The 26,018-nt window shown below is 35.6% G+C and overlaps 1 protein-coding gene and 1 non-coding gene across 2 annotated transcripts in view; one reads left to right on the plus strand and one right to left on the minus strand.

The window, feature by feature from the left end:
• The window catches only part of CSRNP3 (cysteine and serine rich nuclear protein 3), a 201,593-nt gene that overhangs the window by 140,710 nt on the left and 34,865 nt on the right, over positions 1 to 26,018 (minus strand). The window contains exon 3 of the mRNA XM_061436413.1: positions 23,449 to 23,537. Coding sequence (XP_061292397.1) covers positions 23,449 to 23,461 — 13 coding nt within the window. The 5' untranslated portion in view covers positions 23,462 to 23,537. The remainder of the gene's footprint in view (positions 1 to 23,448; positions 23,538 to 26,018) is intronic.
• On the plus strand, positions 11,872 to 11,978 carry LOC133236420 (U6 spliceosomal RNA). Its single transcript, XR_009732884.1, has one exon. It is a non-coding gene; the product is annotated as a U6 spliceosomal RNA (small nuclear RNA).

Here is a 26,018-nt window from a genome sequence, read left to right on the forward strand (position 1 = left end):
TAGTGTACACACACACACACACACACACACGATGAAATGCTTGAATCTTTTGTTTAAGTAAACATGTAGATACTTACATGCATTTCACTATATATATTTCACAACATATATCTTACATATTTACGTATACATACATTCGCTAATATTGACAGGATCAACACCAAATGATAATAGTGAGTTTTAAGAGATTTACGAGTCCTAGGAAAGTATATACAAATATTTGTGTGTATGGGCCTTTTATTTTTCCCCCAGAAAGCTTTATCTAATTTTAAAAGGTTTGGTAGTCAACACTTTTACTTTCTCCACACAATTCACTTTCCCAGAACAGTCCCATCGGGGATACTCCGCATTCGGCAAACTAGTTTTCAAGAGGAAGGAGTAGAGTGTCATGAGTGCTGGGATGAAATTATAAAAAGGTATAGGAAGGAATAGGCAATTTGGAAAATACCTCTGAAAATTCTAATCACGGCTCGATGGCTGCAATAGCTATGTTTGGAAACTACCAGCAAGGACATCGGAGTGGTGAACAGATTTCCAAGTTCTAGACTTGGCCAAGATTTTGGACAAATCACTAGACCATAGACCACACACCGTCTCAGGTTCCTCATTGGTAAGAAGCCAATTCTGCCATCTCCCTATGTGACCTTGCTTTCAGGACACTATATAAATGTTTTTAGAAATATAAAATCTGTAGAAGGAAATAATTGACTCTCTTCCTCATTATGCTGGCCAGTATGAGTTAAGTCCCCTAAACCTGGGGTAACTGGGGAGTTGTGACCTCATCAAGTGCACAGTGGAAGGAATGGAGACAATTGCTTGGGTTGTGTGCCACTTAGAGTAAGAGTTGCTGAGGGTATGAGATCTTCAGGGATACCATTAGTGTTCAGTGGGCATTGCACCTAGATTCAATTGCTTTTATAGGCATAGATGATCTAATTCACCTTCCTCTCCCATGGAGTGTGTCCCCTGGGCTGGGTACCCCGTAATGCTCTAGATGTGTGTGGAGAAGAATTTGTACTATAAAATGTTCAGAACACTTTGATAGGAGGTGCCGTCCATTATCTGGTAGTCAAACTTCCAATTTCAAGTCATTTTAAAGTAGTTAAACACAGAGGAGAGGGGCCTTAGGATAGTCAGTGTCCTATAGGACAACCTCTAGTAGTGCTCATGAGTCACTGAGAGCCTGCATTCTAGAAGCGATGTGAAAAGTCATCACGTTGAGAATAAGGCAAAAGGACTTTTCCTTTACGAACATCTCTAATCTCCAACAGGTAGGTTACACAATAAGTAAAAGAACTGATAACCTTTGTCACTGTCTAAAATATCCATTTGGTAGAGAGGATGTGATTACCTTGCAGGTAATCAGGTAGTGAAGTTCTAGAAAGGGATTGAGTCAAAATTTGAACAATGAACATTAACTGATCCTTCAGATAGATCAGTTAAAAAGATCAAGTAAAAAAGATTGATTGATGGAATATAGAATACAGACTCCAAATTCAAGACATCAGAGCAATACAAAGTGTTATAATGCAGCATTTTCTTTGGAAAGGCATGCTTTTCACAGAAAATCTTGCCACATAGAAATATTGGATTTTTAAAAATATATGCAAAATGTTCCTGTGATGTTATTTCTAGATGCATAAATTATACAAATTATCCAGCAACTGTGTTAAAGATAAATACAGAATGACTACCACACTATCAGCCACAGAAATGGATTGTCCTTTCCAGGCAGGCAGGCTAGGCAGCTAAGTTCTCTCTCTAATTTACCAGAATCCAGAGTTCAGGCTTTAGAGATTTAGACTAAGTAGGTACTTCAGAATTCAGCCAGAATCCTGTAGGGACAAGCTAGCAGGGATTCCTGTGGAAAAAAAAGAACAGGTGCAATAAAACTGGAAAGATCAATGAGATGTCTTGTGGAATAGAAGGAGAAAGTCCACATGTGTCTCCAGGGCTTAGTGAGCAGAGAATGATGAGGAGAAGCTGACTTCACAGTTAAGCACTGGAAGGAGATACAGACTGAGAATGCCTTGCCTAGCTGTAGAGCAAAGGACAAGTTCACAGGTATTAATTAAGTTTTCCATAGAATTAACAAAATTTTAAAAGCAAAAATTAAAGACTTTCCAGGTACTGAGTAAAAGAATTCCAAATAGAGGATGAGATACATTTTATAAGCTCCTTTCTCAGAAAAAATATTAATATATCCAATATTGCTTACACTAGTGGAAATGTTAAACATTGGGCTACCACCTAAAATTAAAACACCACCAGTACACTGAATTTAACAATAAAGACAGGGAATAATTTGCCAAGGCAAGCCACTGAAGCAAATAATATAAACAAGTTCAACAGCCTATTCAATGCATTTTAGAGCAAAAAGAGAGAGAGAACTGGTTGCCTGCCAACACCTTGCCTCAGTGAGACAATGCAGTCTGCTCTCCAGGAATAGTAACAGGTTAGAGGTTTGGGTTGGAGAGTATTGTAATTTCATGTTGTTTTATTGGGGATGGACTACAGGTCAATTACTTCTGGCATTTCATCCTTTGGGTTTATTGGCAAATTACCAGCAACTCTGGAGATCTCTCCAGTTTAAGGATTAGGCATCACCTAGGGATTTATTCTGATTCCAAGTACTTCTAGCTTTAAGTCAAGAAATCGCCTTACAATTTACTGCAGAATAGTCATTAACAGACACCCTTAACCAAGAATCCGTCTCACGTGAAAACAAACAAAAAATCCCAAGCATGTATTAAATTAATTTTTAAAATTTATGCCATTTCTATATCAATAATCATTACTGTTATTTCTGATTTCTTTCTTATTGTTAACCATATCTCCAACAGGTAATCACTTGGATTGAAAATATAAATCCACATTCATTCAAGAAAAAAAGTTATACAAAGAAAGCTATGGAAAAAGAAATTATAAAATTATCATTAAAATGCAGTAATTAAATATCTTGTTATACATTTGCTGTACAAGTCACACTATAAGTTAGACTAAGAAACAAAACTTTTGTCTTCTTGGAGTCTTCAGACACCTAAAAGGATCTATGTAAAAATATTAAAAAATACACATAAATTTGGGGAAAATAACCAAATATTGGACAAATTGGTGAGGCTTTTATATCATGTAAGGTGAAATGTCACATAGGAGTGAGTGGAAAATTAGAAATGTACATGATAAGGAAGAAAACCAAATTGATTAACCATAAAAATTCAGTGTCCTAGTTGGGCGGGGTGAAGGAAAAAACAAATTATTGTCTATTCCTGTTTCTCTGTCAGGGAGACATGAGAGACCTAACATGAAACCACAGAATAAAACAGTGCATACTGATCTGTCGATTTTACTGAAGAAACCTAGAGGAAATGCAGCAAGTAGTCAAAACACCCTATTGCATTATAATAAACATAAATACACCATGGAGTTGTATGCACAGAGTGTGTGAATTTTAAAGATAAAGGGCAAGATTCAAAGTTTAAGCCTGTCTTGGTTGCTTAAACATCACTTCACCTTCCCAACCTGATGTCCCGTGATAGTTCATACTTTCCAAAAATCTGTCATTAAAAATATTTCTTCACCAAATGTGGGAAAAATTGAAATATAGTTTGGGTTATTTTGAAGTAAGAAGTGATAGAAATTTATACATAACAATTTTTGCTATTTGAGAATTGGCTAGGGCAGATACCTAGCAATGGCAACAGATGCTCAATCCTTCAAAAATTAGGTGTATGTCCCTAAAATAGTATTCACAAATGTTATTGTCACATTCCAGAAAATATGTCAAGATCCGATGAAAGAGAAGCCATTTCATTATTCTTTAATGAAAGGTAGGGGAACAAATCAACTGAAGCAAGAGACTATTTGTATTCCTGGAGACGATGAAAAAATGGGAGAAATGTCAAGGCAAAATACTAAGAAGGATGTCACTGAAAATGTCAATGACTCATTTCAAAAACAATTCCACGAAAGGGCCCTTTAAGACCATATGAAAACACTGGAAGACCAGACACATTTCCGTCATCCCGAGTTATGGAGGAAGAGATGGAATGGAAGTGCAGGCAGTGGGTAAGTGGTGTAGAACACAGAGCTACCTACTTTCATGCATTGGAGAAGGAAATGGCAACCCACTCCAGTGTTCTTGCCTGGAGAATCCCTGCCGTCTATGGGGTCGCACAGAGTCGGACACGACTGAAGTGACTTAGCAGCAGCAGAGACAGGTAAGGCAATCTTCAAAGAAGCAAGATTACTAGGGAGAGGGATGAAGGTGCTGCAGGAAACTAGAATCTCAAGCCTTAAAATGGCTTGTCCCACTTTTCTCCTACTGTTTTGGGGGAAACAGCATAGTTAGAGGCAGGATAGTATATAATAATAAAAATAACAATAATGAAAGAAATTAACCAATGCACCACAGGAATCTCAAATAGGGAGAGCTTAATTAACTAGATTTCTCTCAGGGGTATTTGTATTTATAGACATTCCTATAGTGTAGAATGAAAGATTTCGCCCCTTTAAAGGCTTGTAGTCACTACTGAACTGCTGAGGAATCCTGCAGGAGCAGAGCTGGTTCTTGCTAATAATGCTAAAGATAAAAACTGGATTTGTCCTCCTCCTTTATGCATAAACATTCTGGCTTTGTTTTCCTTACTCTCCTCAGAAGCCAAAGGTGTAAACTCCACAGTTCCTTAAGACAGAAGCTATTTCTTCTTCACTTAGGATTCTCAGTGCCTGTGCACACGGTAGATAATACATGTTTCCTGAATTGAACAAATCAGAAAAAAAAATGGAAGGCAAACAGCAGTTCTAGGTCATAAATTTAATTAAGGTGAGGGAAGGAAACTCTAAGATGAATAAGAAGAGAAGAAAACAGAAAGGGGAGGATGGAGAAAAGGAAAAGCAAGAGAAAGAAGTAAGGAAACATTAAGAGGACACAGAAAAGGAAGTTTAGAGTGAGTAACATAATATTTCTTTGCAGTACCATAAATGAAAAATGAAAAAAATTATGAGCTCTTTGAGAGGTGGCGTTACATTCTGAAAACTGCTAATAATTCATAACAAATGAGTATAAAATTAATGATAATTTTTTCTCCCATGTACACTTATAATACTGACAAGAGATATTGATTGCAAAAGCTCAGCTACCCCTTATATAACAGTGATATGAAATTGCATATAAATATCATTCATTATGTCTAGTATTTAGTGATACTGTTATTCAGAAAATTTAAGGTTAGGTTTCTGGTGTAAAGGGCTTTTGGGTCCCCTTGTTGTTCGGGCTCTGAGTATCTTTACCATGTGGAAACAAATCCTGAAAGCTCAGCATTCACAAAGTCAGGATCTGTAAATCCACTGGCATTCAGTAAGTTGCCTCCTTCCCCCTTGTCTGTTCCTTTGCCATAAACATGAAAAAAACAGGATGGCACCGAATGTGTCAGTAACAGTAGAGTTTGCTGTTTGCTATCCACTATCCTTCTCTCCTGACATTTGAAGACATTGTTTCATCTTCTATTCTGTGGTTCAGCTGGTAAAGAATCTGCCCTCAATGCGGGATACCTGAATTCAATCTCTGGGTTGGGAAGATCCCTGGAGAAGGGAAAGGCTTCCCACTCCAGTATTCTGGCCTGGAGAATTCCATGGACTGTATAGTCCATAGGGTCACAAAGAGTCAGACACAACTGAGTGACTTTCACTTTCACTTTCTGGGCAGCAGAGACAATAAAGGGATGTGAAAAATAGAAATCAGGACTGCTGGGTTTTGTTCTTGTGGAGAATCCACTGACATAGAGGAAAGGAAAGGTAGAATTTCCTGCTTGATTGTTTGTTTTATAGATCACATTTTCAGTTTCAGTTTGGAGACTACCATGCATCCAATACAATATGAAAACAATGGCTATAGCCACCACAACACACAGTCTTTTCACAGATCTTAATACATATTGACTATTATTAATGCATATTATTTATTCATCTACTTAATTGAAAACACAATTTAAAATCTTGTTCTCCTGTGACACAACATTAAATGTGTCCCATGACTGACAAATGAGAAAGAATTACATGTAGTGGATCATGATTAAGTATCACATTTGGGAGAATGAGTAGATTCTATCAGAATGTGTCTAAGCCAATGTCTCTGTGGCAGAGTGCTTAGCCGTTCAGTCACGTTAGAGTGCATAGTCGTTCAGTCACGTTAGACTCTTTGTGACCCTTTGGACCATAGTCTGCCAGGCTCCTCTGTCCATGGGATGTTTTTAGGTAAGAATACTGGAGTGGGTTGTAGTTTCCTTCTTCAGGGATCTTCCTGATCCAGAGTTCAAATCCGCATCTCTTGTGTCTCCCATATTACAGGCAGAGCACAATCTTATACACATTTCCATTGACTGTGTTGAATTGAAGGGTCTGACACATGTTTAACATCAAACACTCTAGAAATTCTAGGGGAAACTTGTAAAGGTGTGGTCAGTAAATATGCAGAATAATAGTTTTAAAGACAGTTATTATATATTTCACTTCTGACATTACCAATATTTTAACAATTAAGTATAGTTTTCATGTGGTCATTAGATATTGACATGTTATTAATGGGGGAATAAAGTGAAATCATGTTCAGCTGAAATTTATGGAGACATTGCAGAAAACTTAGTCAATTGATTCTTAAGGAATAAGTAAAAAGAATTCCTAGATTCACTTTGAAGAAATCTGTTTAATCATGATCAATAATAAAGAGATAACCAAGAGTAATTTGAGGTCAAATAAATCTACATTATAAAACTTTGAGTCTGCATGTCTTGGACTGATGTTAAAAAGCAGTAACAACAATAAAACTACTGTTTTGGTTTTTGTTCTGGTTACTGTTCAGAAAGCTACCAGAATATTTGACACCTTAAACTGACAAATGTGCAGAAAGGTTGTGTTGCCATATTTAATTAAAGTGAATTTTGGGAGCGTACTACTGCTGCACACATGTGTATTTTTAACCTGGAGTTGAAAACTAAACTATCTTTTCCATCTTTTGTGTTTAACCCAAGAAAATCCTTTTAAAGGGGAATCAGGAACCTATGGCTGAGTGAACTTCTGATTTTACATGCAAAATTTGTGTGTATTTTTTTGAGGAGAAGAGTCACAGTTTCATAGGAAACAGAAACTTTCGAATGTTATCAATTCTGGTGATGTCAAGAATGACTAAATATACCATTAAATCAACTTTATAAACATACTTCATTCTGTCAGCTTCTCCTGTGGGCTTTCTAACATCAGCCTCACCACACTTAATTCAATGCCTTTCATCTAGTGAGTTCTCAGTATGTTTGCCATTGATAATGATACAATAGTCCAAGCCATGATCTCATTTTCCAGACTATGATCCTCTCTCTATTTTCAAGTTCCTCTCTAGGCCAGCCAGGTTTTAATTCTCTCTCATAAACCTGTCATTGTGATCAGGTCAGACATAAAATTTTCCAAGGCTAGCACACAAATTCTTTCTCCCTTATGAAAACTTGCCTCATTCTTGATCCTATCCTTGATGACAAGAAGGTCATCTTGTATATCATCTGTCCATTTGTAGACCAAATGGGTCTATAAAGGGAGGGCATCTAAATTTTGCCAAGTTTATTTTACAACCCACTGCCTAGTTCATGATTAAGGCTGAGATGACAAATTTTTCATCTTAACATCAGGAGGAATATGCTTTATTTTCCTTCCAAAACGGATTTTACAGAATTTTAAAATGTGACTCAAAAAAATATCTAACACATTGAGAATAGACCTGGTCCACAACATAAAAGGATTTATGAAGCTCCAACTAAGTTTTTCTTCTTTAGTCTATGAAAAATATGTAAAATATTTAAGTGTTTTTCTTCTTCCTAAGAATATGTTAGAGTCTAACACTTTTAACCTATATCTCTAACAATGCATTTTATTCATTTAAATAAGAAAACAAAAAAAGTAACAAAAATGTGGTAAACATAATCCAGTGAATGTTTATAATCTGGACCATATAATATATCTCTATTCTTAAATTATACCTAAGGCTTATACACGGGCTTCCCAGGTGTCTCAGTGAAAAGAATCTGCCTGCCAGTGCAGGAGCTGCAACACATGTGAGTTCAGTCCCTGGGTCAGGAAGGTCCCCTGGAGCAGGAAATGGCAACCTGCTCTTGTATTCTTCCCTGGAAAATTCCACTGACCGAGAAGCCTGGCAGGCTGCAGTCCATGGAGTCCCAAAAGTCAGACACGACTGAGCAACTGAGCACACACTCTGAATATAAATGTATGAAAATGGTTTCTTAACTAATTTTTTTATAGAAAATTTCAGTGTTTTGATGTCTATAGTTTAGCTTTTTATTATGAGTTGTGTATGCTTGCTCTAATAACTTAAATATTATAGGAATATGGGTTTGCTGCTGCTACTGCCAAGTCGCTTCAGTCGTGTCCAACTCTGTGCGACCCCATAGACAGCAGCCCACCGGGCTCCCCGTCCCTGGGATTCTCCAGGCAAAAACACTGGAGTGGGTTGCCATTTCCTTCTCCAATGCATGAAAGTGAAAAGTGAAAGTGAAGACGCTCAGTCGTGTCCGACTCTTAGCAACCCCATGGTCTGCAGCCCACCAGGCTCCTCCGTCCATGGGATTTTCCAGGCAAGAGTACTGGAGTTTAAAATACATGAAATCCATCATAATCCCACCCCAGAAAAGACAGTTACCATTACCAGTTTGGTACACATTAACACAATGCTCGTGCATTATCATTTTAATAATATGAGAAAATTATTCATAGAAACATGGAAATATTTTGCCACTTTCTTTTTTCACTTAATATTTACTTAATATATTTCTATATTAAAATGCATTTGGGAGAATGGCATTGAAACATGTGAAATATCATGTATGAAATGAGATGCCAGTCCAGGTTCGATGCACGATACTGGATGCTTGGGGCTATAGCACTGGGACGACCCAGAGGGATGGTATGGGGAGGGAGGACGGAGGTGGGTTCAGGATGGGGAACACATGTATACCTGTGGCGGATTCATTTTGATATTTGGCAAAAGTAATACAATTATGTAAAGTTTAAAAATAAAATAAAATTTTAAAAAAAGGAAAAAAAATAAAATGCATTAGAATCACCTCATTCTTTTATTAAAGAGCTATGTAATATTTCATTATATATATTTACTATAATTTACTAATCCATTATTGACAGTTATTTGGAAGGTTTCCTATTTTTCACTCTTCATCAGTTTATCAGTGAACATCTTTTTATGCTCTTATATGAGTGTTTCTGCAGAATAACTTCAGTGAGATGGAAGATTCAAAGGAATTATTGTGTTAGTAAATATTGGCAAAGTACCCTCAAAAAACATTGTAAAGAATTGACATGTCTACTGATAGTAAATAAGAGAATCTGTTTTACATACTTGCTAATGTTTTTAAAATCATGCAATAAAAATTTTTTTGAAGCTGGGGTTACAAATCCAGATGACTTCAGGGCCACATAGATAACAAAACATGTTAATGTCTTATGCATAGAATAAGGAAATCGGAACAGTGGATACTCAGCAAATTAATTTTTTAAAAAGCCAACTATAATACCCAAAAAAATATATCTTGGGTTTTCAGGCTTCCAGTTTTCAGCCTTTGTCTTAATGGAATATATTTGTTTTAATTCTTTAATTTTAAAGCATAGGTCTTTACTAAAGAGAGCAATACAATCTGTGATAAGATCATTTCACCACATACATTATCTTTACCGTATTTTCTTCCTTCATACATAACAGATACATTGAAAACAATACAAAACATAGTCATATTTTGCCCATTAGTAAATACAAGTAAAAGTTTTTATCAACTAGGTGCAAAGCTTTCAAATTTAAATATGTTCATTTTAATATATTCATATATCAGTAATAGAGGGAAAGAAATGGAAACACTACTTGTTCTGAACATAAGCAATATTCTGCTAAGATTTATATTTGATTTAGTGAAACGTCCTTGGGAAGAAAAAAGAAATTCCATTATTCTAGCTTTATAAAAAGCAGAAGAGGAAAATTTTAGTTTCCTTTTGATAATGGTGGTTATCATGTCGTCTGTGGGAAAGGGTGAAGGCCAGGGAAAAAATTGGTTCTGCTTTCATTTTTCTAGTTCCACTGCATCAATAAACTTCTGGAAGTTTCAGTACAGCACACAATGTGAGCATGAGGCAGCTTGGCCTCTGTTAGTACCTTGTTATGCCCTTTAACCTTATAGGGATGTCAAGTTGAGGTGGCTAAATAAGGGATTCCCATTGTTACAGGATGCATCAAAAAGTGAATTTCAAAGCAGAATGAGTTTCCCAGTCAGTCTCACAGGAGGGTGATGCTGATTAAAAGGAGAGTTTGGAAATACTCTTGTTATTATAATTCTACTTTTGTGTTTTTGACTGTTATTTAAGCTGTATTTCATTTTTTAGAAATCTGAAAAGTAGAATACCTAGAGATAAAATTGCATCTATTTCCCCAACACTTTCCATTTATATTTACCATCTCTGCTGGATGTAAAAGAAATTAGTTACATACTGTTGACAACTGGAAATCAAACCTATGTTGAAGACAATCCCTAAATGTTTATCTTCAAAATGTACCATATTATCCTGGTTTTAAAAATCATTTCAGAGAATGAAAAACTTTGAAACTAAGGGATTTTTTTAGGTGTTCTGAAATAAGTTCCATCTGTTAGTTTTTATTTTTTCTTAATATATGAGGCCAGGAGAGAAATACTGCAAACCATAGATCCATTTCTTTTGATTCTTAAAGGTAATCATGAGTGAGATAAAAATATCATTGTTTCAGGAATGTATGTCTTAGAGTAGGACAGAATTGTCAAAGAGTAACACAGATTTTTAGATGCTTATGTTTGGCTTGATGTTTAAAACCTAAAAAAAAAAAAAAAAGAAAATCAACAACTAAATTGGATAGGCTCTAATTAAAATGAAGAAGGGGCAGGAAAACATAAAGCTATAATATTTTGTAAGAAAAAAAAGTCCAAGGGGCCTCTTTATTCATCATATTCATAAAGTTTTTTTTAAACTAATTAGAAGAGAAAAATTCCTTTTTAACATCTGTTATTATATTTAAATATATACTTTAAATTCATCCTGAAACCAAAACCAAAACACAGCTTGTAAATTTTATTCATTCATTTGTGTACCCATTTGTTCTTATACAAACCATAATGACGACTTTCCTTAGATTTTCCTTACATTCTATGTCTGGAGTTTCAAATAACTAGAACTATGATTTTATTAAAATCAGGAGAGTAATTCACTATAAAGTAATCAAACATTTGAATGGAATTTTTCTCTCAGATTTAGACTTCTGGTCCTTCTATCAGTATTAAAACTAATGTACAGATATTCCAATGCATATATAAACTGAATGGCTCCTTGAAAAGGGAGTTTTTAAAGGACTTTCACCGTCTGAGCTTACAGAATTGGAGTATACAAACACAGTCTAGTGGGGCTTCCCTGGTGGCTCAGTGGTAAAAAAAAAAACTGCCTATCAATACAGGAGATGCTGGTTTGATCCTTGGGTAAGGAAGATCCTCTGGAGAAGAAAATAGCAACTCACTCCAGTATTCTTGTCTGGGAAATTCCATGGACAGAGGAGCCTAGCAGCTATAGTCCAGCGGATCACAAAAGAGTTGGACACGACTTAGTGACTCAAGAACAACAAAACACTCTATCCTTAAAATTTAATTTCCTTTGAAAAGGGATACTCTCTTTTATAAATTCTTGTAGATCTAGTCTAAGACAATGTTGCATTTTTACTGTATCTGGGAAACTACAAGCATGCATCTGTTAAAACTTTGTATTTCTCATGATTTAAAACCACTTGCAGTGCTCGCTTCGGCAGCACATATACTAAAATTGGAACGATACAGAGAAGATTAGCATGGCCCCTGTGCAAGGATGACACGCAAATTAGTGAAGCGTTCCATATTTAAAAAAATAAATAAATAAAACCACTTGCAATGATGAACATCACTTAAGTATAATTTTTTCCTCTACTGCTTTCTATTTGTCTGTCTCAGATTTCCTCTAACTCTCATACATGTCGTTTAGTAAACAAAAAAGAATTTTCCACCTTAATTTAAATTTTTAATCACTTCACAACTACCTTCATAAATGTGGGTAAGAGTTTGGTAAAATTTTACTTTCAGTTAAGATGAACAGAGTATCTATGCCCAAAATTTTGCCATATGCTATGGATAAGAAGGCATATTCCCTGTCCTTGCAAAGCTTCAGAACAATGGTCTTCAAGCATGGCAAACCATAGATTCCCACCAGCAGAAAAAAGATTTCTGCATGAACTCTACTCTTATGAATATATATATATATGCATTTATACATAATACAATGTATTATTGTACAAACATAGAAATTAGAAATGAAGAACAAATATAAATGGAGACAGTAATATTTTTGTTTCTCAAAAGACCTTGTTGCTCATTTCTAGGTTACATTCATTATACTTTGGAGCTCACTGGTTTTGAGAGGAGGATAACACAGTAAAAAGATAATTTTAAAAAAGCAGTTAATTATCTGATAGACAGTAAACATGAGGAGCTAGAATATGGAAAAAGCTCTGAAGAAAAAAAACCTTTTCTGCTTGAGGAATCACTAGATCTAAGACTTTCAGTATAAAGAGGAGCTAGCAAAGCAATAAAAAAAGAGAAGAGGATGAACAGAAGAGTACTATAATCAGAACAAGCATCTATACCAAGGCACAAAGTTATAGAACCAAAGGGGTGAGTATAAGAGTTCAGGATGATGAAATGCAGAACCAAGGTTGAGCACAATCAGTGAAGATGCTGAAGAAGAATGCAAAAGGCAGGTTCTTGAGACAAGCAACTTGGATTGCATCAGTGTAGGAGACACTGCTGAAGAAATGTAGGAGGGTGAAGGAAGACATTTGTTTTAGATTGAGTCTCCGGGGAGCCGTGTTGAGAGTGGATTTGAAGGGACACAAATGGAATCAGGAAAACTCATCAATTAGGCTGTCACCATATCCAGCTGAGAGATGAAAAGCAGCAGAATTGAAGTGGTGGTCATGACAGTGCAGCTCTCAGGAGGGGATGAGAAGAGCATGAAGAAAGACTCAGTCAAATTTGGTTGTAATTTTCTGGAAACACTGATGAGTGAGAAGCTTCCTGATTTTCATGACTGGCTATTCTTAAATGAGATGGTAAATACAGCAGCAGGAAAAGGTTTGAGACAGAAAGGAGATAAGCAAATTTTTAAAAATTAAGATTTACATATTAATGAGAGTTCCTTGGATTGCAAGGAGATCATACCAGTTGATCCTGAAGGAAATCAGTCCTGCATATTCATTGGAAGGACTGATGCTGACACCGAAACTCCAATACTTTGGCCACCTGATGTGAAGAACTGATTCATTTAAAAGATCCTGATGCTGGGAAAGATAGAAAGCAGGAGGAGAAGGTGAAAATAGAGGATGAGATGGCTGGATGGCATCACTGATTCGATGGACATGAGTTTGAGCAAGCTCCAGGAGTTGGTGATGGACAGGGAAGCCGGGTGTGCTGCAGTCCATAGAGTTGCAAAGAGTCGGACACAATTGAGTGACTGAACTGACTGAACTGAAGATTTACATGATATTAACAGATAAACAGATAAAGAAGATGTGGTATATATATACAGTGGAATACTATGTCAAAAAAAGAATGAAATTTTGTCATTTACAACAACATGGATGAACTTGGAGGGCATTGCTGCTGCTACTGCTAAGTTGCTTCAGTTGTGTCCAACTCTGTGCCACCCCATAGACGGCGGCCCACCAGGCTTCCCCGTCCCTGGGATTCTCCAGGCAAGAACACTGGAGTGGGTTGCCATTGCCTTCTCCAATGCATGAAAGGGAAAAGTGAAAGTGAAGTCACTCAGTCGTGTCCGACTCTTCGAAACCCCATGGTCTGCAGCCTACCAGGCTCCTCCGTCCATGGGATTTTCCAGGCAAGAGTACTGGAGTGGGGTGCCATTGCCTTCTCCATGGACGGCATTACTCTAAGTGAAATAAATGAAAGAAAGACATACTGTATGATATCACTTATATTTAGAATCTAAAAAATAAAATAAACTAGTAAATATAACAAAAAAGAAGCAAACTCAGATATAGAAAGCAAACTAGCAGTTACCTGTGGGCAGAGGGAAGGAGGAAGTGGAAATATAGGGAATGGGGATTAATAGATGTATTAATATTATGCATAAGATAAATAAGCTACAAGGATATTTGTATAGGGAACATAGCCAACATTTTATAAAAATTAAAATTGGAAAATATCATTAAGATTTGTGAATCATTATGTTGTACACAAATCTTACATAATATTATATGACTATATCTCAATAGAAAAAAACTATGAACATTTAGAAATGAAAAAATCAAAACCACTTGCCATTCTACCTTTGAAAAAAATCTGTATTTCAAATACTATTTATAATATTTAATTATTATAAAATAATTTAAAATATTTTAACTTCTCTGTCATTGATCTACTTTAATGCTCTTTTTATATATTATCTCCACTTTTTCATGTCTATTTTTCTCATCGAACATATTATGAGTATTTTTCATGTCATTAAAATTCTTTGTAAGAGAAATTTCAGTAGACGAATAATATTTTATCTTCTGGATGTACCACAATTTTTCAAGCAATTCTATTACAGAACATGTTTATTATTTTCAATGATTCAAATATTTATATATAATGCTATGATCTGGAAATTTATTGTTTGTTTAACATAATAAAGCATAAGCATATGGACCTTTAACATATTTTGCTACTAACATATTTCCATTGACAGTATATGTGAGTGAAACAGGTAATAAAAAATCTGTGCTAATTTGATAGACATAAAATTACAACACTCTATTTTCATTTCTTTGAGTACTGTTAAAGATGAAATTTTTTATATGTTTATCAGCTATTTATATTTCATTTTTATGCATGTTGTTCTTCCATTTTTTAGCCCATTTTTCTATTGGTATCTTATTGATGTTCATATTAATTTGTGAATTTCTTTAAATAATATGGCTAAATAATAAAGCTAACCCTTCACTGTCATCTATGAAATAATGTTTTAAGTAGTTGACTGTTTATCTTTTTATGTAGTTTATGATTTCCTACACCTCCATCTTCTATTTTTTTTTTAATTACCCAATTTTTGGTAATAATAAGGTATATTTTCAGAAAATTTGGAGACTATTGAAAAACACCAAAAAAGCAATAAATTAAATCTACATCCAGCCACTCAGACAAAACCAACTTTCTATATGTGTGTATGTGCATACACCCATACACACATGCATTTATTTAGTCATCATTTCTTCCATGCATATTCATCATTTAAAAGCATAAATGGCATCATACTGCAAAAACTGTTTTATAGCCTACTTTTGACTTATTGGTATATTGCAGATAATTCTGCAATAATAAAATATGCTGTGCAAGCGTCTTTATTTTAACCATCTCAGGATATTACTTTAAATGGATATTAAATAATTAATTTATTTACTTCATTATTATCAGACTTGTAGATGTTTCTTATTTTCATTTTTTAAAGCATTATCTTAATAAACATTTTTGTATACATAGTTTTGTGTTCATAATTGATTATTTCATTAAGGTTTTTAAATATATTGAATTCCTAAGAAGATGCAAAGAATACAATTATCTGACACATAATGACAAATTACCTTCTAGAAAAGTTGAACCAATTTACTTGTCCATCCCTATATTATGACACAGTCCAATTCTCCACATCTTCACCAATAATAATCCACTTCTATATTTACAATGTGTCAGACTTTATATCTACTTAATTGATAGAATATCTGAACATTAAAAAATTTAAACAGTTTGCATAAATCCTCAGAGATAAGAATGAACTCAAAGTTCAGGCTGACCTTTAAATTGGTACTCTCTTTCCATATGCTACACTATCTTGAAAAGTTTTATATACTTATATGACCATTATTACACATCAAATGTTTCTGGTTACTTAAATTATTTTAATATATATATATATTTTAATTTAGAGGTGACTAGAACAATTTTGGAGAAGGAAATGGCAACCCACTCCAGTGTTCTTGCCTGGAGAATCCCAGGGACGGGGGAGCCTTGTGGGCTGGCATCTATGGGGTCACACAAAGTCGGACATGACTGAAGTGACTTAGCACCAGCAGCAGCAGAACAATTTTTGCAAAAAGTTCTCAGAAAGCCTTGCTGCAGGTTGAGTCTGCCCAGTTGTGTCCAACTCTTTGTAACCCTATGGACTGTAACCCAACAGGCTCCTCTGTCCATGGGATTTTCCAGGCAAAATATTGGAGTGGGTTGTCATTTCCTTCTTCTGGGAATCTTCCAGACCCAGGGACTGAACCTGTGTCTCCTGCATTGGCAGGCAGATTCTTTACCACTGAGCAGCCTGGGAAGCCCCAGAAGGCCTTAGAAATTATCTTAATGAAGTTTATATTTTCTTTTTTTTAAATTTTATTTTATTTTTAAACTTTACAATATTGTATTAGTTTTGCCAAACATCCCTAATAACTCTATATTTTAATTATATTGACTATTTTATCTTATATATTCGGTGAATATGTTTTCAAGTGTTTTTTAATTTAAATTTAATTTGAGGCATTTAAAAATGCATATCAATGAGCTTCCAATCAAAATTTCTGCAGGATTTTTTGTAGATATTGACAAACTGATTTTAAAATGCACAGTGCAAAGAAATTTTGAAAAAGAAGAGGACACACACTATCTGATCTCAAGACTTGCCACAGAGTACAGGAATCAAGACTGTGATAATGGGAAAAATTACAAATGCATACATCAGTGGGACAGAAATGAGAGGCCAGAAATAGACCCAGACAAATGTGACTGATTTTGATGAAGGTGTAGAGGCAATTTAATAGAGAAGAGAGAGTCTGTTTAAAAAATAAAACATCTGGATGTCTGTATGCAAAATACTGAACCTCAATCTCTTACCCTATATAAAAATTTACTCAAAATTGATCATATATCTAAATGTAAAACATGATGTTGTAAAACATTTTGAAGAAAAACAAGTGAAAATCTTTGTGACCTTGGGATAGGCAAAGAGCTCTTAGATACAACACCAGAATCGTAATTCAGAAAAGAAAAAATTAATACCTATAACTTCATCAAAGTTAAAACCTCTTATTCTTTGAAAACAAAGTCAAGAAAACAAAAACAACAAAAGGAGAAAATATATGCAAATTTCACATCTCCCAAAGGCTTTTTATACAGAACATTTATAAAGAACTCGCAAAAGCAAACAACAGAAAACAACTCAATAAAAAAAATTGGCAAAAAAATATATACAAAGAATTCTTAAAACTCAACAATAAGAAAAAAGATTTAAAAATGAGTCAAAGACCTGAACAGACACCTCACCAAAGATATACAGATGGCAAATAAGCATATGAACAGATGTTCCACATCATATGTCATCAGGGAAATGTAAGTCTTAAAAGTGAGATACCACGAATGGCCCCAAATCCAAAACACTGACAACACCAAATGCTGAATAAGATGTGGAACAATGGCAATTCTTTATTGCTGCTGGGAATGCAGAATGGTACAGATACCTTGAAAGACAGTTTGGTGGTTTCTCACAAAACTAAACATACTCTTACCACATGACTTAACAAATACACTTTTTGGTATTTATCCAGAAGGTTTGGAAACTTAAGTCCATGCAAAAATCTGCTATTGAATGTTACTAGACGTTTTATTCATAATTACCAAAATTTAGAAGCAACCAAGACGTCCAACAATAGGGCAATGGATAAAGTGTGATACATCCAGACAATGAAATATTTTTTAGTGCTAAAAATAAATGTGGCTTCTTAAGCCACAAAAAGACATGGAGGAAACTTAAGGGTATATTACTAAGTGAAAGAAGTCAATCTGAGAAGGTTATGGACTATACGATTGCAACTATATAACATTATGATAAAGGTAAAAACTATGGAGACAGTAAAAAGATTAGTGGTTGCCAGGGACTGAGGGTGGGGAGGAAAGAGAAATAGGTAGAGTACAAAGGATTAGGGTTGTAGTGAAAATACTTGGTATAGTATTACAATAATGGATACGTGTCATTATATATTTATCCAAACTCATACAATGTACTGCACCAAGAGTGAAACTTAGTGTAAACTATGGACTTTGAGTGATTTTGATACGTTAATGCAGATTTATCAGTTACAACAAAGGTACCACTTTGTTAAGGGATGTTGGTAATGGGGGAAACTATGCATGTATCGGAGAAGGCCATGGCACCCCACTCCAGTACCCTTGCCTGGAAAATCCCATGGACGGAGGAGCTTGGAAGGCTGCAGTCCATGGGGTCGCTGAGGGTCAGACATGACTGAGCGACTTCACTTTCACTTTTCACTTTCATGCATTGGAGAAGGAAATGGCAACCCACTCCAGTGTTCTTGCCTGGAGAATCCCAGGGATGGGGGAGCCTGGTGGGCTGCTGTCTATGGGGTCGCACAGAGTCGGACACGACTGAAGCGACTTAGCAGCATGCATGTATAGAGGTGGGAAATACATAGAAACTCTCTGTACTTTCCTCTCAGTTTTACTATGATCCTAAAACTGTTCTAAATAATTAAGTCTTTTTTAAAAAATTGGACAAAACATTTGAATAAACACTGCACAAAAGTATATATAGATGGTGAACAAGCCCAAATAAAAATGATAAATATTATTATTTATTGCTGCTGCTGCTGCTCAGTCGCTTCAGTCCTATTTGACTCTGTGTGACTCTATGGACTGTAGCCCACCAGGCTCCTCTGTCCATAGAATTCTCTAGGCAAGGGTACTGGAGTGGGTTGCCATGCCTTCCTCCAGGGGATCTTCCCAACCCAGGGATCAAACCCAAGTCCCCTGCATTGCAGGCAGATTCTTTACCGCTGAGCCACCAGGGAAGCCCATATTATGTATAAGGTCACACTTTATTTTTCCCCAAGTAAAGAATTGTTCTAGTACCTTCTACTAAGTAAGCTATTGTCCCTCCTACTTTTCCCCATTCAAAATGCCTTCTTTATCAGACACTAACTGTATACGTGGGGTTGCTAATAGACTTCCATTGGAAGGCCTCCCCCATTGACAGATGATTATTTCTTTGTTGCATTTTATGATCATATGTATATAGTGTCTGTTTTTGAACTTTGTATTTCCATTGCTCTGATGATCTGTCTTCGTGTCTGTCCTTACCAGGCATTAATATTCTGTAGACATGTGTGTGTGTGATATGCAATTCTGTAGTTAAATCAAAGAACAGGGTTGGAGTCACTGCCACTTATGTCTTTAATAAACTCTTAAGTATGGCTTTGCTTGATCACAGATGGCCAGGAGGGTGGAGGAGCAGGAAGCTGAGGGTGGGTCTCTAGGGAGCACTATCCTCTGAGCAGGAGTAAAATACCAAGACTTGTTGCAGGCATGTTGTTTGGTTTCTACAATATTTATTGTTTTCAATGAGTTGATTTCACTCATTTATATTACTTCTGGCTGCCTATTGGTATTTGAGTTATGGTTCTGACTTTGGGAAAGAATACAGAAAGAAGAGCCCATGAAAGGAGAGTTTGTGAAAAGGTCTCCAAGGGATAAGTAGACCAAGAGGGAGGGGTGTCACAACAGCCCAGGAAATGAAGGAAGAAAAATGAAGTTAAAAGTGTCAAATACCCCTGAGAGAGCCAGTCAAGATAAGGGCAGCGGGTCATCTGAGCCTTTAGAGAGAGCGTGCTCTGTTAAATGGGGTTAGATATCAGATCGCACTGTGCTGAGCAGGGCCTGAGTCTTGGATGCTGGAGATAATGAATGTAGACCGCTGCTATGGAGAGCCTGAATGAGCTGGGGAGCAGAGAAATTGGATGGTAGCGGCGGTGAAATCCAGTGAAGGGGAGGTCAGTTTGCTTTTGTTTGTTGACTTACTTTTTTGGATAGAAGTTTGAAGAGCATGTATAGGTTGAAGAAAAAGGGTCAGCAAAGAAGAAAATATTGAAGGTAAAGGATATAAAAGAAATTAATGGTAAAAGCTTTAGCATCAGTGATAGGGAATAAAATCAAATCTGGGCTTTGCCTTGAATAGCAGGAAGGACTTCTGATCCCTTAAGATTGGAGGAAAGAAAGAATGATGTTAGATGTTGCTGTTTGGTGCTGGAGGGAATCACAAGGGTGCACAAGGAGCTTCTGTACAATGACCTCAATTTTCTTGTCAAAATAGGAGGTTCACTGAGAGTGAAGGGCAGGGATTGTATGGCTTAAGTTGGGCAATAAACTTTTGAAATGGTGGCTGACCACAGTTAGAGTGAGAGGATTAGTGAATGCTACTGAGGGACTAAACTCAGATTAGAAAACCATCTATCTGCAGAGTGGTATAATTCACTCCTATAGCGTTCATGGGCCTGAATTTAAGAAAAGAAATTTCTTATATGAATTTAGGTTTGTGTGTACAGTGTAAAGGACAGGCTGTAGAAATGTGGAGAGTAAGCTCCTGGTGTCCAAGCCAAAGTCCAAGTAAGGCTTGGGAAAATGGAAAGAGCCACGGATTCAAGAAAAACAAGAGTGAGAGAAAAAAGATTTATTCATTTGTAGCTTAAGACCTATGTGCTCTTGCTGCTAAGTCACTTCAGTTGTGTCCGACTCTGTGCGACCCTATGGACAGCAGCCCACCACGCTCCTCTGTCCACAGGATTTTCTAGGCAAGAATACTGGAGTAGTTTGCCATTTCCTTCTGTGACTCCCAATAAAAACTTATGTTTTAACCTTATTTTTTCCTTTCCCCTAATTTTCTAACTTATTTCATATTCACTCATTATTCTGTTAGACACATTTTAGATACAAGGACAGATGAAAGCAAATGAAACTAAAAACATATACAGATGGTTAGAAGTGAGTTTCACTTTAACAATGGTGGCTGGAATTTAAAGTGTCTCAGTTGAGCTTTGATTGAGAATAAGATGCTGTTGGTGGTTGGAAGGATTTTTGTTGATATGGGGTGGATGTTTATTGAGGTTGTGGAGGTTAGGATGTGATCAGTGATTCTCATGTCGGGATAATTTTTCCCAAGGGGTTATTGGGCAACGTCTGGAGACATTTTTCGTTTTCATGGCTTGAGGGGTGGAGTCCTACTTGTGGCTAATGCTGGAGATGCTGCACCTTAAGACATCCCCTTTTTAGAAGCATTTTGTGAGAAGCATAGTGCTGTGCAATCCATCTCCAGCGGAGTTTAGACTCCCACTCCACTGCAAATCTCTTTACTTACCCAGCTATTTGCATATGGATTCCTTAGGGGTTTATAGCATTCAAACCTACATTACAAGCATTGAAAATCTACATGCCTTTCTAGGTCTTTGGGGAAATGATTTAATTCTCTGGTTAGCTTAATAAAGAAGTTGCCTGTACAGGAATAAGAAAAGCTAAGTAGGCAATGCTCACCTTTGTTCTTTTCATGTGTTTGCATAACTATTTTCTACAACATTAAATTTGCAGTTGTGGCAAAAAAGAGACTTTTCTTTCTTAGAATCTCATATTACTTACTTGTATTGTACTTGAAGAGCTTTAATAAAAGGTCATTTGAATGTGGGTTGTAATGGAGCATCACTCCCATTGGTATAAACACTCAGTATGGTTGGCTAATAAAAGCCATAATGTGAACTTATGAATAATCCCCAAATAATTCCCCCTGTGCTTTAGGATTCATTATTTGCCCTTTTAAATCTAGCCTGTCTTTTTAAATATGTGTTGCCTGCATTAATAATACAATTAATTTCCCAGTAACACATCAGTTGCACAGTTCTTGAGAACAAGAACCGTATCTTATTCATTTTGAAACAACCGAAGCTTCACTCAGCCCATAAATTTTGAATGATGTATTCTTGGATGAGTGAGGAAAAGAAGATTCTGAAGGCCAACACGATCAAGGCAATCAAAATAAAAGATCATTCCAGAGAAAAGAGTAGTTGTTACCAGAAAGGAAGGGGCTGGGAGGCAGTGAACAGGTAGGGGATGGGTAAGGAGGCTCAACTGTATGATTACAGATAGAAATTAAATTTTCTACAGTGAGCATGCTATGTTTTATATAGAAGCAGAAATACAATGTACATATCTAACTTATATAATGCTATGAATCAATGTTACCTCAATAAATGCACAAATAAAAATAAATAAGAATCATTAATATATTTCATTTAAAATTATTAATATTTGACACTGGGTCCCCATAATACAAAGTAGTCAGAAATTATCCACTTTCTCAAGTTATCCCATCAGAATGAACCATTTTTAACCTACATTGTAACTCAAATTTCCAAATGAATACTTTATGTTCATTTATTACTGTAATCTGTTTATTATTGAATTGTGGTGTTGAACTTGGTGTTGGAGAAGACTCTTGAGAGTCCCTTGGACAGCAAGGAGATCCAACCAGTCCATCCTAAAGGAAATCAGTCCTGAATATTCATTGGAAGAACTGATGCTGAAGCTGAAACTCCAATACATTAGCCAGCTGATGAGAAGAACTAACTCATTTGAAAAGACCCTGATGCTGGGAAAGATTGAAGGCAGAAAGAGAAGGGGATGACAGAGGAGGAGATGGTTAGATGGCATCACTAAATCAGTGGACATGAGTTGAGTCAACTCCAGAAGTTGGTGATGGATAGGGAGGCCTGGCGTGCTGCAGTCCATGGGGTCGCAAAGAGTGGGACATGACTGAGTGACTGAACTGAACTGAAGCTATTTAATAAGAGCAGGCTTATTTTGCATTGCTTTTCTAGATTTATGACTCTAAACAACTTGGAAAATTCCTCACATATCCTTTTGCTCATTCACACCAACTGTCATTTTATTGAGGTCACACTTTTTGACGAAAGTAAATTTTTTTTTACTGTACTTGGGAAAGTCAGGGAATGAGGTTCTAAGAATTTTAGAAGGATTGCTCTTTAGCGGTCCTAAACAATGTATGTATATGTGTGTATGCAGTAACATAAGATACAAAAGAAATTTAAAAATTTGCTAAATAGGTATACATTCCTTAACAAATTCAAAATAAAAATGTATAGGAATGCATAATGTTTATTTTTATCCTAACACTGTTACCCTTTAAAAAATTAAAGAAAACTTTAATAAAAAATGAATTCTATACTAAAAAAAAAATTCTTGTAATTATCCCCAATTGAATAAAATGATATATGTTTAGTATAAATGAATTTCCTGAAATCTTAAAGAGATCATTTAAATATATGTATTTTATATAAGAGCATTTTTCCTTATTATCCAATTACACATTAGCAGTAACAGCATGGGGAACAGTGTTACAGTTACATCCCAGATCTGCATAACTATGAAAAGGATAATGTATACTAACCTTGAGATCTCATGAATGCCAGTATCTCCCTGAAGACGCTACGCCTCTGAAAACATCTTTTCAGTCTGTTGATATCGCCTTATTTTTTCCTTAAAAAAGAAAATATGCTTCAATATGTTATATAAGGTTATATTTTTAAGAAGTAAAGTTGACAACAAGGTGTAAATATAACACAGAGCAAAATCAATAGGATTCTTGGAATATAAAAACAAGGCATTAAATTTAGAACTGAATGATCATACTGTATATAAATTAGTGCAGAAAGAATATCCATCTTAAAAGAATATAGTACATTTCTAATCATTCATATGCTTTCATTCATTTGTTTACCTGTTATTCAATCACCAACTGTTACTAGGGACAAAAATATTAAAGGCACTTTATCTTAGCAATCAACATCACACTAAATTTAAATAACTTTCTCCAGAGATTCATATCTTCAAGAAACAAAAATAAACAAGAAAACCAACCAAAATATTGTAGCTAGATAGTTGATGAAACTCACAATAAATATTTATTAGGATTAGTGAAATAATTTAAAGAGATGATAAAATCCTGGCAGTAATTAAAGGCTTTAATTTTTCCAGACTAAAATGCATCAAATATAATCACTTTTTCTAAAGGACTAACAAACTTTCCATTCTAATAAGTTAAGATAAATCATTAAATCCATATACAAATGTAAACTTTTTCCTTAAACACAACATAGAGAAACTTATGAACTGTGGTTCATTTGTTGTGTTTGCACAACAGCCAGGAATGAACTATCACTGATCATAGCCAATAACAAGAGCTAATGTAAAAGGGCTACGAATGGATAAAACTGCCAAAATCTTTGAGAAAAAAGTTGTCTTAGGAAAATTATGTCTCTAGGAGCCTCTTTCTCTGTTTAAACTTTACGTGTATCTTCATGGATATACATTTTAAATAGCTTTAGAACACACACAACAGTAGCATAGTGTTATCAAATTGTGGTTAGCATTACAGAGTTAATAGAGATAATTGAGTTCAGTTTGCTTCTGAGAAAGCCCAGATTCAGCAGAAGAATGAGAAATTTTGGAAAGATAGATTCAAAATTCAATTTTAAGACATTTAAATGTTAAGAATATTATGCATAACATGATGACATACTGAAGACCATTAAGGCAATAATTTACATCACCTTTGCACTTATTTTGAGGAATATTTCAGAAAATAACTGTCTTCTCTGTTATGATACATATCCTAGATTGCATGTCAAGCAACCGAGAACCAACGAGCAAGCATGCCAACAGAGCTCTACCTGTTTGTAATGTGTCCATTGAATACAGACTTTAAAAACTTATCTGAAATTAAAATCAAATACTAAAAATAAATTAGATGCTGAAATGAATCTGTCTATAAATGTCATTTATAATCTCAACTCTAATTTTCTTGTTAATGAAAATGAATCCCATATTATTTAAATGTCATTTTTATGTATTGAGGTATCATTAAGATTTTATCCTAAAAATAAATAAATTTTTGCTTCTATAAAAAAGTGGGGAAACTTAAATATAAAAACAAATCAAGAGGGAAAAAAAAGTGGAGAAACTGCTATCTAGTTCAGTTCTCCCTATCGTACAAACAGGAAGGCTACCATATATTTGTGATGTGTAGCTAACTCTAAAGGAAAAGACTGTGTTTTTTGACTACCAGTTGGAAAAATTGAAATTTAAAGCATAATTGCATTTTACAACCAAATAAATAAAAGACTTTCTGCAGTCATTTAAGGTAGTCTATAGAGTAAAGCAAAAATATTGGTGCAGAGTACATCATGAGAAATGCTGGGCTGGATGAAGTACAAGCTGGAATCAAGATTGCCGGGAGAAATATCAATAACCTCAGATATGCGGATGACACCACCCTTATGGCAGAAAGTGAAGAAGAACTAAAGAGCCACTCGATGAAAGTGAAAGAGGAGAGTGAAAAAGTTGGCTTAAAACTCAACATTCAGAAAACGAAGATCATGGAATCTGGTCCCATCACTTCATGGCAAGTAGATGGGGAAACAATGGAAACAGTGTCAGACTTTATTTTGGGAGGCTCCAAAATCACTGCAGATGGTAATTACAGCCATGAAATTAAAAGATGCTTACTTCTTGGAAGGAAAGTTATGACCAACCTAGATAGCATATTGAAAAGCAGAGACATTACTCTGCCAACAAAGGTCCATCAAGTCAAAACTATGGTTTTTCCAGTGGTCATGTATGGATGTGAGAGTTGGACTATAAAGAAAGCTGAGCGCCGAAGAATTGATGCTTTTAAACTGTGGTGTTGCAGAAGACTCTAGAGAATCCCTTGGATTTCAAGGAGATCCAACCAGTCCATCCTAATGGAGACCAGTCCTGAGTGTTCATTGGAAGGACTGATGTTGAAGCTGAAGCTTCAATACTTTGGCTACCTGATGCGAAGAACTGACTCATTTGAATAGACCCTGATGTTGGAAAAGATTGAAGGTGGGAGGAGAAGGGGACAACAGAGGATGGAATGGTTGGATGGCATCACTGACTCAATGAACATGGGTTTGAGTCAACTCCAGGAGTTGGTGA

Source organism: Bos javanicus, chromosome 2 (genome assembly GCF_032452875.1).
Source record: "Bos javanicus breed banteng chromosome 2, ARS-OSU_banteng_1.0, whole genome shotgun sequence".
Lineage (NCBI taxonomy): Eukaryota > Metazoa > Chordata > Mammalia > Artiodactyla > Bovidae > Bos > Bos javanicus.